We start from the raw sequence: 18,316 nt of genomic DNA, 5'->3' as shown, positions 1-18,316 counted from the left end.
AAAAACTGCTGGACCACCTTCTGATAGTGCACAATATTACAAACAGCAGATAACAGTCACTTTTCACATCACAGCTGTTATATTTAGTAAGGCAAAAGGAGTGGTTTTTCTTTTCTACTACTGAAGTGCAGAAGTCAAACAGTGCAAAATACATTACTTAAGAAAGCAATACAAAACACTATTCCCCAGAGGGAATACTATACTGGCTACAAGCCACTGAGTCCTCTTTTTTTAAAGCTACTAGAATTTGTGGGAGTAATACACCATCAATGGTTTGTCAACTATAACCCCCCCCCCAATAGGAGAAGCACTATACCAGAGCTTTCAAAACTTTTCATGTTGGTGACACACTTTTTAGAGATGTATCATTTCGCGACATAGTAATTCAGTTTTGCTAGCAAACTGGAGGTTAAACTAACCCCTTTCCAGCCCTGGGAGCATTCGCATGATACGCTAACATGACACAGAGTTTGGAAAGCTCTGCGCTAGACAATAAACAATTTTGTTGTTTATAACTGTGGTAGTTAATATGGAACTGCAACCAAACCTTCTTTCGGAAGTATGCAAGACTCAACAGCAAATATTAAGATTCATTTTGAACATCCTGCTAAACTGTGGATTATGTTACCACAGTTTAGAACCCAAACCATAGTTGGAGCTTCTAAACATACACATAGACAAACCTTGCCTTATAGTCAGTTGTCTGCTTTCAATTTTTCTGTTCTCAGCACTTACAAGTTTATTCCCCTCTTTTATGGCAAAGCAACCTTGGGCAGTAGAGCAACAACCATACCCATAGTATGTTCAGGCACTGTGTTAAAACCATCAAAAAGCACAAATTATTGCTTTAAAACTCATTTCAAACCATGGTTTCTGTGTCTGGTTTGCCACCCTAAGCATATGTCATGGTCTGCCAATTCAGACATCATATCAGCCCCTAAGAAATATTTCTGAACCATGGCTTGGCATGATTTTTTAACCAAACAAAAGATGATACTTGAGAAGGAAAAAGCTTCAGAAAGTATGTTAAGAGCTGTGTTACACAAAGGTCTCTTAACGTATTATTCAAATATAACCACTCATCTTTGCAACTGAAGCACAAATTAATTCATCATGAAGCACGACCTTGACACCATTAGCTGTCTCCCTCCCAGCCCAGGAGAGATTTATAGGAGATATTTTTGGAGGGCATTCCACATTTCAGCTTATTTTTACAAACTGAAAAGCAATATACAGTAATAGCCTTATACACTTGCCAGACACCATACACATGAAGGTGCAGCAACACCAATAGTATTTATTTAAAATATTTTTACCATGGAAATATCATTTATGAGCAGTATTTTTCCCAAGAAAAATATCAGAATTCTCCATCTGAATACCAGTTACAAAGAAATCTTCAGCAAATCCAAAACAGTCTTTACACCTGCAGAGTTTCAAGTTTGCTTATTTAGTGAACACCACTGTCCATTTTTAGATCAGATTTGTTCTTATCGTTCTTCACAGAGTAGATGAAATAGGCCACAGTGTCTTTTTCATTCACCGGAATCGTCCGAAAATGACACCCAATTATCTGCAAGAAAAAGTATATATCCTTGAACATAAGTAGGTATTATTTATGAAGAAAACAGCAGAATCTAGCCTGGCCTTCGAACACAAGTTCTTAGAACTTGAACATCAGAACTTAATAGGTGGTGCCAATTGGCACACAAGGAACAAGACACCAGTATTGTATTAGCACATTTACATTTATTTTATACTGATTTAAAGAATTGTTGTCTCACTTTCCCTGTGGAAAAAACTCCCAGAAAAGTTTAGGAATATCAGTGATAAAGCATTCTACCCTATTTTCCAAGGAATACAGAATGTTCTTCTTACACTCATCAAATGCAAAAACATATCACATAAGCACTTAACTAGTCAACCCATGAGATGTTCTAAATCAGTTAACAACCTGCTGCCCTCCATATGTTTTGGACTACAACTTCCATTGGCCCTGACCAGAACAGTTACTGGTGTAAGTTGTAGACCAAAATATATGGAGGGCACCAGAGTGGTGAAGTCTGTCCTCAACTGTCCAAATACAGAGGCCAAGGCAGTGGTGGTAACTGTAAACTCTGGAGCCACTGGGAACTATTTCCATTTGTCCATTTCAGCACAAAGCAATTGGAAGGAGCATAGCTCCAACTCACTGGATCCAACATTGTCTGGTCCCTAAACAGGGAGAGAGATATAGTTCTACCAAGCCAGACAAAATAGTCCATACAAAAAGGTAACGGTTGTTATTGAAAACTTGTTCAAGAGTTCAACATTTTGAAGTGTGGAAGAACAATGGGCTACAAAAAAAGTAGTACTGGGACTGGGTATTTAATTATTCAAAAACAACCTAGAATAAAAACAGACAGTGAAGTAGCCAGGTCTGTAGATGATACCAAAATACTGAGAATGCTAAACCAAATGAAACATTCCAAAAGGATCTCCAAACTTCTGAAACACGCCTAAGAATCTCAAAAACAGTGTTTGCCTTAATAGCCACCTTCCATTGCTTTGTCTACATTACAAAATCCAGTAATCATCTGGTAAGCAGTGAATTCCAGAAGTTGTTGCATAAAGAACTACCTGTCTGCCTTAAGATGAAGGCTTCCTCTAGCTTTGTAGAATCTAAGATGACCCACACAATGCAACAAGCTTGAAAGAATCATTATCATACACTGTTCCACTGTTGCAGCATACTCAGCTGACATTTTTGATTAGTTTTCCACTGTGTCTCCAGGATCTCTTTCTTAGCTGGTTAAAGTCAATTCAGACCTCCACCAGCATTTATGTGAATTGGTGCTCTCTTATCTCAGGCTCTTTGCAGTGATACCAAATATCATCATTATGTTGCCCAGCCATCCAACTTGCAGGTATCCTTGAGGGTCCTACACTACCTGCTTAGGGCTTTAGCATCCCACATGATTTTGTTTCATGTGCAATCTTGGTTACATCTCATGTGCACAGTCCTATGCATGCCTACTTAGAAGCAAAACCCACAAGATTTATTCCCGTTTAAAATGTTCATAGGATTACAGCCTAACTCTGTCAGAAAGCTGCATAATCATCAGTATGAAAGTGTACCAAGGAAGCAATAGTCAGCAAAAAAAGAAAGAAGAAAGTCGTCAGAATGCAAGGATTTGAGAACTCTAGTTCAAAAGAGCCACATAATCTAGCACATTGTTTCTTTCTTTTTACTAAAGTATAAATAAGTGAAATTGCACGTACTTCAACAAGCTGTGCTTTGTTAAGTCCCGGTCTGGTCTGTAATTTGAAGTGCCTTTTGTATCTTCTTAGTGTGTTTACTTGCAACTGAAACAGATCAACCTGCAAGGGAATTACAAGATTCTGTTAACTCAAGGGCTATGTCAACAAGTTATTTTATAGTGTGCATGCTGCACAGAAATTTCTGGGCAATGTGCTTTCCCTTGCCCTCTTACGTATATTGCATTACATGAAGCATCTATGCCAGCAACAGCCACCACCTGGAACAGGCAGTGTCAGAAGTCCTAAATTCTAAACATGGTAGATTACATGTTTTGCATGTATATCTGAAGGAGCATCTCCACCCCCATCGTTCAACCTGGACACTGAGGTCCAGCATCAAGGGCCTTCTGGTGGTCCCATCACTGCAAGAAGTGAAGTTACAGTGATCCAGGCAGAGGGCCTTCTCAGTAGTGGTGCCCACCCTGAGGAATGCTCTCCCATCATATGTCAAAGAAATAAACAACTATCCTAATTTTAGAAGACACCTGAAGGCTGCCCTGTTTAGGAAAGCTTTTAATGTTTGAAGTTTTATTCTGTTTTTAATGTTCTGTTGAAAGCCACCCAGAGTGGCTGGGGAACCCAGCCAGATGGGCGGGGTAGAAATAAATTATTATTATTAATTGTAGTAAGAGAAAGGTAAAGAGACCCCTGACCATGAGGTCTAATCAGGACCGACTGGGATTGTGGCGCTCATCTCACTTTACAGGCCGAGGGAGCCAGCGTTTGTCTGCAGACAGTTTTTCAGGGTCATGTGGCCAGTATGACTAAGCCGCTTCTGGCGAACCAGAGCAGTGCACGGAAACGCCGTTTACCTTCCCGCCAGAGCAGTACCTATTTATCTACTTGCACCTTGATGTGCTTTCGAACTGCTAGGTTGGCAGGAGCAGGGACACAGCAACGGGAGCTCACCCCGTCATGGTGATTCGAACCGCCGACCTTCTGATCGGCAAGTCCTAGGCTCTGTGGTTTAACCCACAGCACCACCCGTGTCCCTTTAGTAGTAGTAGGAGTAGTAGTAGTATAAAGCCCATGTTTCAATCCCCAGAAACTCCAGCTAAAGTACCTCAGCTAAAGTAGTAGGTGCTGGGAAAAGCCTGCTTCGAACATTGGATGGATGTTGTCAAAATTATGAACTAGATGGACTAATAGCCATTATGCAGTATTCAGCAGCTGCCTATGCAATGATCCACACTGCACGTTGAGGCGGTGGGAAAATGCAGAGAGACATTGTGAAGCAGGCCTAGTAAGGAGCTTCACAGCAAATGAAACGGAACTTCAAATAGACAACTCTACGACAAGTATTTTGTACAGATCGTACACTGGGGCCATCTAGTGCACTAGCTTCCTCAACCTGATGCCCACTTTAGTTGTTTTGGACTAAGTCCCATCAACCCCACACAGTACAACCAACGGTCAGGGAAGATGGAAGCTGCAGTCTAACATTTCTGGAGAACAGCAGACTGGAGAAGACTGGTCTGTACCTTCATGCTCCCAGCTTCTCATTTTTTTTTAGAAAGGATGAGCTTAAATGTCAATACAATCAAGACACAATAAAGTAAACATACAAAAGCATGTAGGATTCAGTAATAAAAAATAATGTCCATCACCTAGCACTTAAAAAAACAACCCCAACAATATTATTTTGTATGGCCTCCACAAAACATTTGCCTACATGGAGATAATACCAGGAATATTAATCTACCTCTGGAGCGTCAACATCTTGCACTGGTGAGTCACCATCATCATCGCTGCCTTTTCTCTTTCTTCTGTTTCGGACACTTTGAATTAAATTTTTGTGGAAATCACAAATATAAAGATGCCTTGCCTGAAAGTTTTTAAAATAAAAAACAACAGGTTAACATTGGGCAGCAACAACATTCTCAAACTTCACAACTCACAAACTAAAGCACACCAGTGATTTTCAGTAAAAGGGTCAGGTTGCCACAAACACATTCAAGGGTACCAAAAGCTGCCAGAGGAATCTTGTTACGTTAACAAGCTACTGCAGTGTTACCAGCTTGGCTCAGGAAATGCCTTTTACCACTATTTTATTTCCATTGGCTAAGTAAAAATACAGTTATCAGAAACTCAGTAAAGCCTTTTCACAAAAGTGGGCAGAATGCAAGGATAGGAAAGTGACAAAAGTCACATCTTTTTTGTTACTTCTAATAAGATTTAGTATGTTAATGGATGTAAACACTATTTCCACCTTTCAAGAGTAGATTCGCTATACAAACTTATGTTTCTTTGGATTGGAAATCCAAAATTTAGGATGCTGTAACTGAGTTAGCAGCTGCCAAGATTCAGGGCCAAAGGGGTCTTTTTAATTTAATACATCTGTACACAAAAACTGTCTTTAAAAAAAACAAACAAACTCGAGAGTGTAAATGCCAACCTGAAGACACTTAACAGCATACATCTCAAACATATTTACTTAAGGCCATTGCTTCCACTTGGGTTCACTACCTAGAAAGTGTGTTGAAACAGCATCCTAAAGCTGCAATCTTAAATATACTCAGTGGGGAGTAAATCCTCACAGAACTATCAATAGATTTACAGTAAAAACCCTGCAGGATTGACTGAAAATCTGCTAGGAACTACTTGGAAATATCGCTTTCATAATGCAAATTGAGGAACACCTCCCCCACCAACCCTTCAAGTTACCTCCTGGTATTATATTTGCAGTATGTTATTAGCAGCCTTTATTTGCTGCCAGGCATCAACAATGCACTGTTAACTGAGTCAGTAAAATAAAGAGATTCAAAATACAGTACTTGTTCGTTCCAGTTAAAAAGCGCAAGCACAGTGTTAGCCATGCATTAGGGAGCCATGAGCCGGCAGACATTTACTCCGCAGGTTAACGTGCTCCGACTTGAGGAATGTCTGTTGTACTAAATGGTTTTCTCTCTCTCCGCCTTTCCTTTAAACATGATGGAGGGAGTGAGGGTGGGGGAAGAATGAGGAAGACAAGTCGGACGACCAGCCTTCAGGGTTTCCTACGATTGCGGGTGTTTCGCCGAAAGAGAAAGGATTATAACGAGAGAGCCTGATGGCTGCCAAGGGGAAGACGACACAGTGGCAAAAGTAGGACGTGCAACACTGCAGCACGAGGCGGAGCAGCCAAGTACTGCCCTCTCTAGAGAAACAGAAACACTCCATGAAGCACACACGTACACACACACACGGCTGGTCCTGAGAGAAAGCGAAAGAGAACCGGGATTTCTTACGAAGAGACGTGCACACACGATCACTACGATTTGTAAAAGGGGGTTGGGGAAGAAGCAAAAGCAAAACCGAAGGGGGGTGGGGAGAGGAGAGAGCAGCCACTTCCACCCGCACTTACAAAGACCAGTAGCCCAGCTTTTGCAACGTCAGCCACGCAGCCAACTATACAGCAAGGGCACACACAACAGAAACAGGGAGAAACCCACAATGACGGGAGGCGGGGGGAAGAAAGCAGAGCAAAAAACAAATCCAACTGCCTTTTACTGCCTCCGTACTCCGCGTAAAGAGAGCGGGGGTGGTATAACAGCCTATCCACGCAAACACCTTTCATTGATTTCCTTCTTTCTTGTTAACTCACCCAGGGCAGGGAATGGATGAGCTGCAAGGGGAATGGGCAAGGAGATCGATGGCTATTAGCTGGGCTCCCCCTTCCAGGGCATTTCCCGGGGGCTGAACGCCAGCCAGGTCGCCCAGTTACAAAGAGGCAACAAGGCAAGGAATGCCGCCTAACACTGGGCTTCCCAAGGAAGACCATCTCGCCCATTCATTTCCCCCCTCCTCGGCTCGCTTTTGTTTCCTCCTCCTCCATCGCAGCGTGCAATGTTAAGCAGGGAGATCTGGGGGCTACTGATGTTTACTGTGCTTGCAGTGGGGCTGGGGGAGAGCGAAATGAAATGAGGGAGAGCAGGCGTCGTCGAACTGCGACGCCTTCGGGTGGGTTCAGGCAGGAGGCGACAAAGCCATCCCGGCAATGGAAAGCGAGTGACCTGAGCCGGCACTTACGCTCTTGTCCAGCTCGATCTTCACCTTCTTCTGCGAGATACTCTTCTGGATGCGCTTGCTGAAGCTGGCGTTGCCCGCGGCTCGGCTACACCGCTCGCCTTCCTCCCGCAGGCAGCACAGCTGTCCCGCGCCGGGGCCCGCTGCGCCCGGAGGTCCGGCCGAGCCCGCCGCCGTAGCCGCAGCGGCGGACGAAGCAGCTCCTAGCCCGGCCGGCGGCTGCGGGAGGGGCGGCGGCGGCGGCAGGACTTCCACGGCGGCGGCGGCGTTGGCCACCACGGCCGGGACGGCGGCAGCTTCTCCCCCGCCGCGGGTCACTTCGTCGGGGCCGAAGCCGTTCATCGCCTACCTCCGCCCGGGCTGCGGGCTTTCTCCGCCGTCAGCCGATGCCTCGAAAGTAAAGTAAAACTCAACGAGGCGGTGTTGCTGCTGCCCCCCGCCCCACCGCGGACGCTCAGACGCCGCCTCCGTCGCTCCTTTTGTCAAGGAGCGGAGGGGAGGGAAAGCAGCAGCACCAGATCCTCTCGTTGCAGCCGCCTGCGCCGAGCCCCTCGGGGTAGCGGGGAGGGAAGAGTAGGGGGCTTGAACCCCGCAGCTGCAACTCTTTGGAGAGGGGGCGGCAAGCAGAAAACGTCCGCTCCGCTGCCGTCCTCTGTTGGACACCGGGAGGGAGGGAGGGAGGAAAGGCACAAACACCCTCTCCTCCCTGTGTGTGGAGAGACTGGACAGGACGAGGGATCGCTTCCCTTCGAGCAGCGGGTCCTGCACTGCGCGCAGCCGCCCGCCCTCTCCGAGCAATCAAATTGGTGGCCTCCCTTCTCCTCCAGGCTACGGGCAGAGCAACTCCGCTTCCTTCCCTCTCATGTCATGTGCGGCGGACTTTTCAGCGGTTTCCCTGTTGCTACTGCAGCAGCAGCAACCTGCCCTACTGTGTGCGCTTGGGGTGTTCTCCGCCCCCTCCCCATTCCTGCTCCTTCTCTTTTTACCCCCGCCTTCCACAGGCGCTCATGGGGGTTGTAGTTTTTCGGCACCGCTTTGGCTCAGGTCGCGGACGGGGCCAGAGACTACAGATCCCGAAATGCACCGCTGCGCAAAGCCCCCTCCGCCGGGGTTAAGTATATTTACCAAAGCGAGCGAGGGAGCGAGCAGACGAATTTGCAAGCGCCGCCTCGCCTGGGCGCGCGCGCACCAACACAACAGGCCATTTTACTGGCTCGTAGCGAGGTAGATGCTTGCAAACCACGCACCAGAAAGGTCTTTCCGCTCGCCTTCCCCCAGCTCCGCCTTCTCTTAGAGGATGTGTGCAACGGGGAAGAGTTAATGCGTTTGTTAGCTTGGCTGCAAAAATAAAGGAAGAAAGACGCAGTCCAAGTACGTATATGCAGCAAGCACCGCGTTCCTCCTTCCACAGCCGCGGACGTGAGGGGCGCATTAGTTACACAAGAGGCGGCGCTTTCAGTAAGCCCCTCGCGGCCGTTAGCGCATTTGAAACGGATATGCTTCGGAAAAGTTGAAAATGGAGCAGCTTGCCTCGTGCTGCTGCAGCTCAAGCCGCAGCAACCTCTCTCATTTGTGTCCATGGAAGCCCCGGCGCAGCCGAATTTACAGCTGCTGCCTTCCGGTGACAGTGCAAAGCCGAGCAACGCCGCGCGCCCGCCCCCTCCTCTCCACGGACACCTTTTGTGATCGTTACCAACAGCTCCTTGGGGCCTGCTGCATGTTTGCAAAAGCACATTCAGAACCGTGTTGGGGGAGCGAGCCTTTAGACTTGGGGCTGGGGCTCAATTTTAGGAATTTCCCTCCCCACCTCATAGACATCCATTAGGGCAGACGCCTTGGTCACAACGCTCTCGCCTCGGAGAGAAACTCCTTTTGTGTTGTCACGTGTCCGGAGTTAAATACAAAACTCGGGCAGATAATCTCCCGGCAGTTAAAATGACGCTGCCTCCGAGATCGTCGTCATTTCGAGGGGGAGAGAAGTAGGCCTTGGGTAAAAGCACTGAGGAGAGTTACACTTGAAACCAGGGAGATTTTAAGCGGCCGCGATTCTACAAAATCCTCTTTGTAAAAAATATTTGTGTGTACTCAAGTGGAATGACTGAAGAGGCTTCACAAAAAGAAGTAGAAAACCCTTATACGTATCAGGACCAAAAGAGGGTGACTCATGATACAATGGTACCCCCAACAATGTTTCAATTTAAAATGAGAAGCAAAGCCCCGCTTCTGTACATACTGCATTTGCTACTTCGATCAGTGGACTCACTCAGATGTTCAGGCACCACGGTTTCTCTCACTCACTCGCTCTTCAAAAAACAACCACCACCAACAGCAGCAGCAACACACGCAGAGCACTGGGATTCATAGTGCTTTATACTATGTCCTGAAAAAAGAAAATATAATGTACAATTGCTTTTTTAAATGCAGGAACCTTTCACCCAACATGCGACTTGAACCCACAGCCCTGAGATTATAAGAGTTTCATGCTCTAGCAACTGAGCTATCCCTTAGGGTTGGCAATTGCAAAAAAGGCCTTGAAAACTTATCATTTACCATTTCTTTTCTTTAAGAGAAACTTGATGGTGTTACCCATTCTTATGAGTCTGCATCTGATTCAACTCAATGCCTTATTCTCTGAGTTTCTAATATTTTTATTTCTCTTGGTAGGTTGCTTTGCTGGAGGTGAGCCCTGAAAAGTACAGTAATTAATAACTGCAATGAATAAATAATAAGGTGTTGAAGATGGTCATCCCTGCTCAATCTTTTCGCTGCGCAAAAAGCAACTGAAAGTACTTTCAAAGGATGCAGTTCTTAGTACTTGGAATAAGGTTTTATTTGACTGAAGGAAGAATTATGTACACTGTCCAATACAACAGCAGCAGCAGCAGCAGCAGCAGCAGCAGCAGCAATGTTTACACTGGCAGTTGCCTGGAGACCTTCAGAAGGACATGAAAGAGAAATGAGGGGTAACATGCATAAATGACAACAACACCCCACATACCTAATGTATATAATTTCCATGTCAAAAGCAGAAAGTTCAGTTAAAATGTAGGCAAAGCAATATCTAAGGACAGAGCAGCTGCATCCCAATATTCTGCAAGCATTACATACTTATTATATGTCTCTGCTTTTATCTGTTGGCATTGCATAATGTGCTTTGTTGATTTTCTCTGTATAAAAGACAGAACAGCTGAAAACTGGCTAGTTCACTTTCTGTCCAGATAACACCTCTCTTCAAGGATACTCTGGTGATAACATGCAGAGCCTTGAATTTTCATGCTCTGCCTATCCCATTCAATAAGAAAAAAGCATTACTATAATATATTTATTTATACTTTGCTTTTTTCCCCTGACAGGGACTCAAGGCAGCTTATATATAAAAATTAGAACTGCTAAAAATAATAAGAATAGAAAGAGCTATCATTAAAAAGTAATTAAACCTGTTATGATGTACGGTATATACAGAAACAATGTACTGAAATGAACTCACTTGCAGGATTTGATTAAGACACTTGTAATGTAAAATGCAATTTGTGTGTGTGGGTGTGTTTTTTATTTAGTATTGATTATGGTATATTTTGTTGGAAAAATTTAATAAAAATAATTTTTTAAAAAGTAATTTAACCTTGAAATAAGTAGAGCTATATACATATATAACATCTATTAAAACCAAACAAATAATTACAATAAAAAGAGCACAGCACCAGCCCTTATTTAAAACCAGTTGGTTCCCAAAAGTCTATTGGAACAAGAAACTCTTCATCTGCCAGCAGAAGCACAACAAGGAGGGAGCCAATCCTGCTTCTTTAGGGAGGGAGTTCCAAAGCAGCCACCAAGAAGGCCCTCTCTTGCATCCCTCCCAAGCATGACTGTGAGGACGCAGGACCAAAAGAAGGGCCTCACCTAAAGATCTCAAAACCTGGGCAGGTTTATATAAGGGAATATGGTCTTTTGGATAGCTTGGACCTAAGCTGTATAGGGCTTTATAGCTGATAACCAGCACTTTGAGTTGTTCCAGGAAAGAGACCAGTAGCCAGTGGAGCGAGTTGTATACCGGTACTTCCTATAACCAGCTCCGCTCAATGATCTGGCTGCAGCTTTTGAGCCAGTTGACGTTTCTGAGCACTTTTCAAAGGCAGCCCCACGTAGAGTGCAATACAGTAATCCAAGCAGGATGTAACTAAGGCAAGCATCACTGTGACCAAATCAAACATCTGAAGAAATGGGCGTAGCTGACGCATGAGCTTTAACTGTGCAAATGCACTCCTGGACACTGCAGAGACTTGGGCATCCATACTCAGGGCTGAGTCCAGGAGTATGCCCAAACTGTAAACTTGTGTCTTCAGGGGGGAGTGTGACCTCATCCAGCACAGGCTGAACCCCTATTCCCTGTTCCATCTTCCAAATGACCAAGAGCACCTCTGTCTTGTCTGGACTAAGTTTCAGTTTGCTCACTTGGCCCAATCCACACCATAAAAATATATTGACTGACTCTACCAAAGCAATCCTGCTCCTGGAATCCTGTGGACACAAAACTACCTGAGCTTGACTTCAAACAGTTTCTATAAATTCTAATTACTCATATTTATGAAAGAGAGAGAAAACATAATGAACTTCCTTACCCTCAAACCTGGAGACGTCACACACTTCAGACTTAAGCACAATCTTACGTATGTTTACTCAGAAGTCCTGCTATGTGCACATTGGATTAAAGACATAGATACCATATATTTATATGCCATTGAAAGCCTACTTGTAAAACCTACAAATTCACTTCCAGGAAATTCCTATACTTCATCAGGGCTCCCCAGGGTATGTGGAATAAATGCCAAACTCAAGGAACAATCACTAAGAATATATCAATACCTACCTCCCCATACTCATTTGACGGTGCCATATAGTTCATTAATGAACTAACAGAACAATCCTAACCATGTCTACTCAGAAGAAAGCTCTGCTGAATTCAATGGGGCTTATTCACTGTGAGGAGTCAGGATTGTAGTTTAACTCCTTTTTCTTCTGTGCACTGGCCTCAGGCCCATCTTACCCACTGAGGCTAGTGGCGCGGGGCGCCAAGTTCTGGAGGGCACCAGACGAGAGTTCGGGGAACACCGAACAAGCACGCTGAGTGAGCAAAGGTGCATGCGCCGCTCCTGCAGAGCATCGGCTCGGTTTTTTTCCCTTTTAGCCTGCAGGCGCCAAATTCTGTAGGGCACCAGAAGGCTAAAAGGGGGAAAACCGAGCAGATGCTTGGTGGGAGCAGCGCACACGCCTTCGCTCGCTCGGTGTGCTGCCTGCCGTGGCCACCATGGCACGAAGCGGCCAGCTGAGCCAGGTGGCGCTGCATCCAGCCTCCGCCTCTTCCCTGCCGGAGGAGCCACCCTCCAGCCACTGCTTGCCTCCTCCAGCCCTAAACAAAAAGGTCAACTCTGGGAAAGGGGGGGGGGTGCCGAAGGCACTGGATATGCTTAATACTGGCCTTCTCAGCACCTGAGCTCCTCCTTCTTTCTCTGCATCTGAAGCACAGATGGCCAGGCAATGTAATGACTACAGCTATGCCAAGTTAGTTTTGTGGCCTGGCTGTAGGTTGGAAGCAGTCTGGCAGCAGTGTCAACCTACCTCTCCTTCAAGCCAAGCAAAGGGAGAGAGGCATGTGCCCAGCAGGGGAGCAATGGCAACTCAGTAAGAATTTGAAGGATGGGTGTAGACTGCCCAAGTTACATCCATAGCATCTGGTTGCAACACAAGCAACCCATGTTGGAGGTATACAGTAGGGCCTTTTAGAATTGGCACAAATGTTTCCCTGGAAACTCCAAACCAATGTCTGCATTGGATCTGAAAGTCAACAAGAGTCAGTATACATCTTGGAACACATGCTTCCAAGAGTTTACTGTTGTCAGGAGGAATGCAAATATTTTCTTAACCAGCTGCTATATCTGAACAATTTTAAAGGGTTGTTAGTAATGCAATGTGCTGGTAGGAAAATAAAAACTTGCTGGATGTCACTCAAATGTTACTTTGCATTAGGAATACTAATTTTACAGACTAGACTTTTAAATCATGCATTTACCCATGTAAGAATTAAACTCATTGAGTGTTTGGGGTGGGGTGGTTAACTCTAAAAGTTGTAGCAATAAGGTTGGAAATACAAATAAAATTGAAAGTAGATTCCACTGAAGCAAATAAGTTTAGAAAGTCACATTTAGGATCAGAGTTCCAAACTGGAAGTTAAATTCAGAATCTCATTTCTTACCTCATTTCATGGCTATACTTTGTAAGTGCTAAAACCCCCATTCCTGGCTGAGATGAAGCCTAAGTATGTGTAACAGCATTTGCTTATGTTCATCCCTTGTTTATTTTGCTTTCCCTGTTTTCTACCCCAACCATCTGAAAGAGGAACATTCTTTAGCAACTTGTGCCCTGAAGCAGATCATTCTGTTACATGAAGATTAATTCTTCTATATTCACTTCCCATATAACTCTTCTTCCAAAAGCTACTGTGCCAAATGTTGGCTAGCACTTTCTGCTGCAAAAGACAGATTCTTTCTGAATAGTTTACTGTCTTATTGTTACTCTAATCTTTCAGTGATGGCTTCAACTCTGCAGGGAAGGAAACCACAATATAAAGGCAGAATGAAACTATTTCCCTTAAGAAACTATCTGGCTTAATCCCAGTGCCAGGATATAAAGGGCAAGCCTGTTTCTTTAATCACAGCTCCAGGGCTGCTGTTTTGAAGTACAGCAAAGTAGAATACTTCTAAAAAAGAAGATCTGATGGGACTTCAAAAAGTTTTCTTCACACATAGCCTTTAAATGCCTAGTGGAAAGGTCTATTAAATATTACTTTTAAAATTTACTAGTGAAGGACTTGAGGACTATAGGAAATTTAAATGCTTATACTAATAGATATTACGGTATATTTAAAAAATCAAACTCATTTCATTATGTATCCTAGGCATGTTAAGACCCACTTGTGTTTAATTGGAGATATGCCAATTATATATATAAAGCATTGCAACCTTAGCATGTTTTTCTTTACGCCAGTGGCAAATACCTTGACAAAACCTATTTGGTTAATTTGATGTAGAGTATGTTAGTTTCTTTGCAAAATACCCGTGCAGTGCATAATTATATCAATTTATATGAAAATGCATATGCTACCAAAAAAAATGACCTTTGATTTTTTTTTTTTAAAAGCAAGTACACTAGTATACTGGGGGGAGTTTAATTAATATGAAACACACACAACTTTTATAATTATTTTTTTAAAATAATCCCTGAACGCCTCTTCTCCCTTCCCAGCTGCTTCTAGGAGAGGCTAATTGCTCAGCTGGACTTGATTGAGGGCGGGGGAGGCTGTACTTTATAATAAAGTGCAGGATACATACACATTTTGGATAACATCTGTGAACACAGATTAAACACCTGGCACTGGAAATGCAGTGAGTGCACAGTTAATGGGAGTGTGATCACAGAAGCTGAAAACAATAGTCAGAAACATGTGCTCCCCCTTGCCTCTTTCAAGCAGCCCACCAATCCTGGTTAACTTAAATGACAATACTCCAAAATACGGAATGCTCCTTTAAGGTCAGTTTTCTAACCAGAGTCTTAAATAACATACATGGTTTAAGATCTTAGTTAGTGAACTGATATTAAACAACAATTTCCCATTTGGGAATGAACAACAATGCATCGTTGTTTTAGCAGTTTTCAGTGAGTTGAGGAAGAGGCAGCAAATGAAAATGCATGGGCCTAACCTAGAAACCTTAAAGGGTTGTGGTCTAAAAAGTTGTTGCTAGGAAGTGTTGCATTCGTGGATCATTTCCCACTCGGGGAACACAAATCATGGTTACTTGTTGAATTACCGTATTTTTCGCCCCATAGGACGCACTTTCCCCCCTCCAAAAATGAAGGGGAAATGTGTGTGCGTCTTATGGGGCGAATGCAGACTTTCGCTGAAGCCTGGAGAGCGAGAGGGGTCGGTGCACACCGACCCCTCTCACTCTCCAGGCTTCAGGAAGCTATCCGCAAGCCTCGCGCGCCCGGCGGCTACCACCGCGCCAGCCCCGCGCCTGGGGGGGGGGAATAATTTTTTCCCCTTTATTTCCCTCCAAAAAAATCTAGGTGTGTCCTATGGGGCGGTGCATCCTATGGGGCGAAAAATATGGTAGTTTCCCTTGCTCCGCTGTCTCATATTCTATAAAAGAACATTAAGTGATTTAAAAATATGTCACGGTGGGGAATCCCCTTGAGACTTAATGTGTACACACCATACTTTAAAAGTACATTATTTCCCTCCTCAGGGAATTCTGGACACTGTAGCTTACAAAGCTACAGTTCCCAGCAACCCTTAACAAACTACCTTGCCCCAAATTCCTTGAGGGAAAGGATGTGCTTTGAAGGTACAGTGGTACCTCGGGTTAAGTACTTAATTCGTTCTGGAGGCCCATTCTTAACCTGAAGTACCACTTTAGCTAATGGGGCCTCCTGCTGCCACTGCGCCACCGGAGCACGATTTCTGTTCTCATGCTGAAGCAAAGTTCTTAACCCGAGGTAATATTTCTGGGTTAGCGGAGTCTGTAACCTGAAGCGTATGTAACCTGAGGTGCCACTGTATATTGTGTACGGAAAGAGGATAGTAGCCATGTGATCATTGAATTGTAGAGTTGGAAGGGACCCCCAGGGTCATCTAGTCCAACCCCCTGCAATGCAACATGGGGCTCAAACCCACAACCCTGAGATTAAGAGTCTCATGCTCTACCAACTGAGCCATGCTAGCACCTGTGTGAGGGTAAGACATAGTAGTAAAACCCTTTCTCACCTTATGCACCTTAGTAAGGCCTTTCTGTGCAACCAGCATCAGTACAAGCCCCAGTCCTACCACAGTAGCATAGTTTGTTTTTGTATGTAATGGATGAGAGAAATTGTCTGGTTGCTACCCCCTTTTAAAAGCCACTTAGATATGTACTGTACTCTAATAGATCAGCCATTAAAATTTTAAACTACCAACTAACAGTTTTAAAAATTCTGCTTCCTCTCCTCCACCCCCTTCCAACCCAGGTGCTGTGCCTTTAAGTGCTACCATAAATAAAAAATTAAGCAGGCTTGATTTCTGTGTTTCAGCAAAATCAGAACTTGTTGCAACATTAGTTGCTCTTCCTTACTGCTAGAATTTATAGTCTTATAACACAAGATTAACACAAGCAGTGAGGTTGTCTTAGGGGCGTAGCACATTATATCCATGATCATGGGTTTCTTGAGGAATATATGCTATGTATGCTATACTCATTCCTTTGTTTGTGACTCACTTGAGCACAATCTAACCATTTTGTTTCTGGAGGGACCCAATACTGTACCAAATGAAAGCGGCACATTCACATTCTACACAGTTCGGAGGAGTTATTCCCTTAAGATCACCACACAGTAAATATGGGGAATTATATTGGAACCTGTAATCAAACACATACACTAGACTTTTTTTTTAAATGCTTTATCAGGCATCTCATCAGAGGATGGGGAACGTGTAGTTGTGTTGTTATTACAGGTGCCTTTGGAGTATTCCCAGTGTTTTTGGATGCTGCCCCTTAGGCCCATCAAATCAAACAGCAGATCAATATAACTAAATGTGATTCTTAAACACGATGGAAAAAAATACTGCACATACACCCAGAACATAAACCTACATTTTATCCATTCTGAAACGTAACAGAGGACTGGCAATATTTGATCTTTTCCATGTCCATTAAATAAATGAAAACTAACAAGTAGGTAAGTGTGCGTACCAAAGGCCTCTTCTTTATGTTTAAGGGAGTCTGTCAATCATGGGCACCTGTAGAAAATTTTCAAGGAGGAGGAGCAAAGTAAAACACTGAAAGGTGGGATTAGGGTATTCTGGGGCGGGGGGGCGGGGAAAGGTGCCTGTAGATTTTGCCTATTATCTCAGGCTCTACAATCAGTAGAAACTTAATCCTTTTAAATAATAATAGTAATGAATTCTGGCAATTATGGTTCAGTGGGGAAGGTACTTGCCTCCTCACCCCATACACAAGAACAGCCCTGAAAGTTACGACGAGGGGCTGTTCTGCTTTTGAGTTGTTCAAAAAACATATTCCTCCCCCCCCCCCGCTTGCGGGCTAACGAGGATCGATGAGGGACAGCCACCGCTGGCCAGACTATGGGACAACAGCCTTTTACAGTAAAGGACAGCTGGCTAAGCGACCATGAGGCAGACGGCGTGGAAGCAGCGAAGAGAAGCAGCAACAGGTGGCGACGGCAATGCGAGAACTTTCAAGGAGTTGCCTCAAGCAAGTAAAGGAGGGAAGGCTCGGCAGGAACACGGGAAAGAAGCAAGGCGTGCACCCGTGTTACATCTGCTATAGCAAGAATGGCGAAGAGGGGTGTGAGGTACTTCCTCAAAAGGCAGCAAATCATCTACACGGATGATTTGCAGCCGCTTCCTCACTCCAGCCAGAGCGAGGTTTGCAGAAGACAAAAGTGATTTCTGAGTAAACATGCGATAGATAAAGGCGGCCGGCGAGCCTGGGCACGGTTACTTGGGCGTCCAAGGTCCCTCGAAGTCGGACTGAATGGACAACTGAGGACAAGACCTCTCTCCCCGCCCCCAACCCGCCCGCTTTTAAAGGGCAAATGTTGTGCAGCCCTCTCTTTAAAGCCAGAGGCTAGTGCAGCTTCCAACAGCTTTACAACAAGGAGCAAAGCACAAACTCATATACGCTCCCGCCCGAGCTGCTTTCCTTCCCTCTCAAACACAATAAAACTGTTGCCACCCGCAGATGTTTCCCCCCTCCCCCCTATTTCTCTGGAGCTCTTCTTGTTTTTCTCACTTCTTTTCCCTTCCCCCTCCTCCTTTGTATTTTTAAACCACGCGATTTCACCTTCCTCGGACCAATAGCAACTCCTGGTTTATGCATTGGCCAATGACAGGGGTTTCTGCGGGTTTTTCCCTCCAGCCCTACCAGCCCTCCAATCGGAGGCGCGCTCTTAATCCCACTCT

General features: G+C 44.6%; 1 protein-coding gene across 1 annotated transcript; it reads right to left on the bottom strand.

The window, feature by feature from the left end:
- Positions 1-1,277: 1,277 nt before the first annotated feature.
- SAP30 (Sin3A associated protein 30) lies at positions 1,278-7,812 on the bottom strand. Its single transcript, XM_082237301.1, has 4 exons — positions 7,309-7,812; positions 5,003-5,125; positions 3,262-3,360; positions 1,278-1,573 (listed from the first exon to the last, which is right to left on the bottom strand). The coding sequence occupies exons 1-4, from the start codon at positions 7,645-7,647 to the stop codon at positions 1,451-1,453; spliced, it is 684 nt and encodes a 227-aa protein (XP_082093427.1). The 5' UTR covers positions 7,648-7,812; the 3' UTR covers positions 1,278-1,450.
- Positions 7,813-18,316: the final 10,504 nt, after the last annotated feature.

This window comes from Podarcis vaucheri (assembly GCF_965113315.1).
Source record: "Podarcis vaucheri genome assembly, chromosome: 9".
Lineage (NCBI taxonomy): Eukaryota > Metazoa > Chordata > Lepidosauria > Squamata > Lacertidae > Podarcis > Podarcis vaucheri.
The sequence above is the reverse complement of the archived record's forward strand: the minus strand, read 5'-3'. Positions and strand labels throughout refer to the sequence as shown.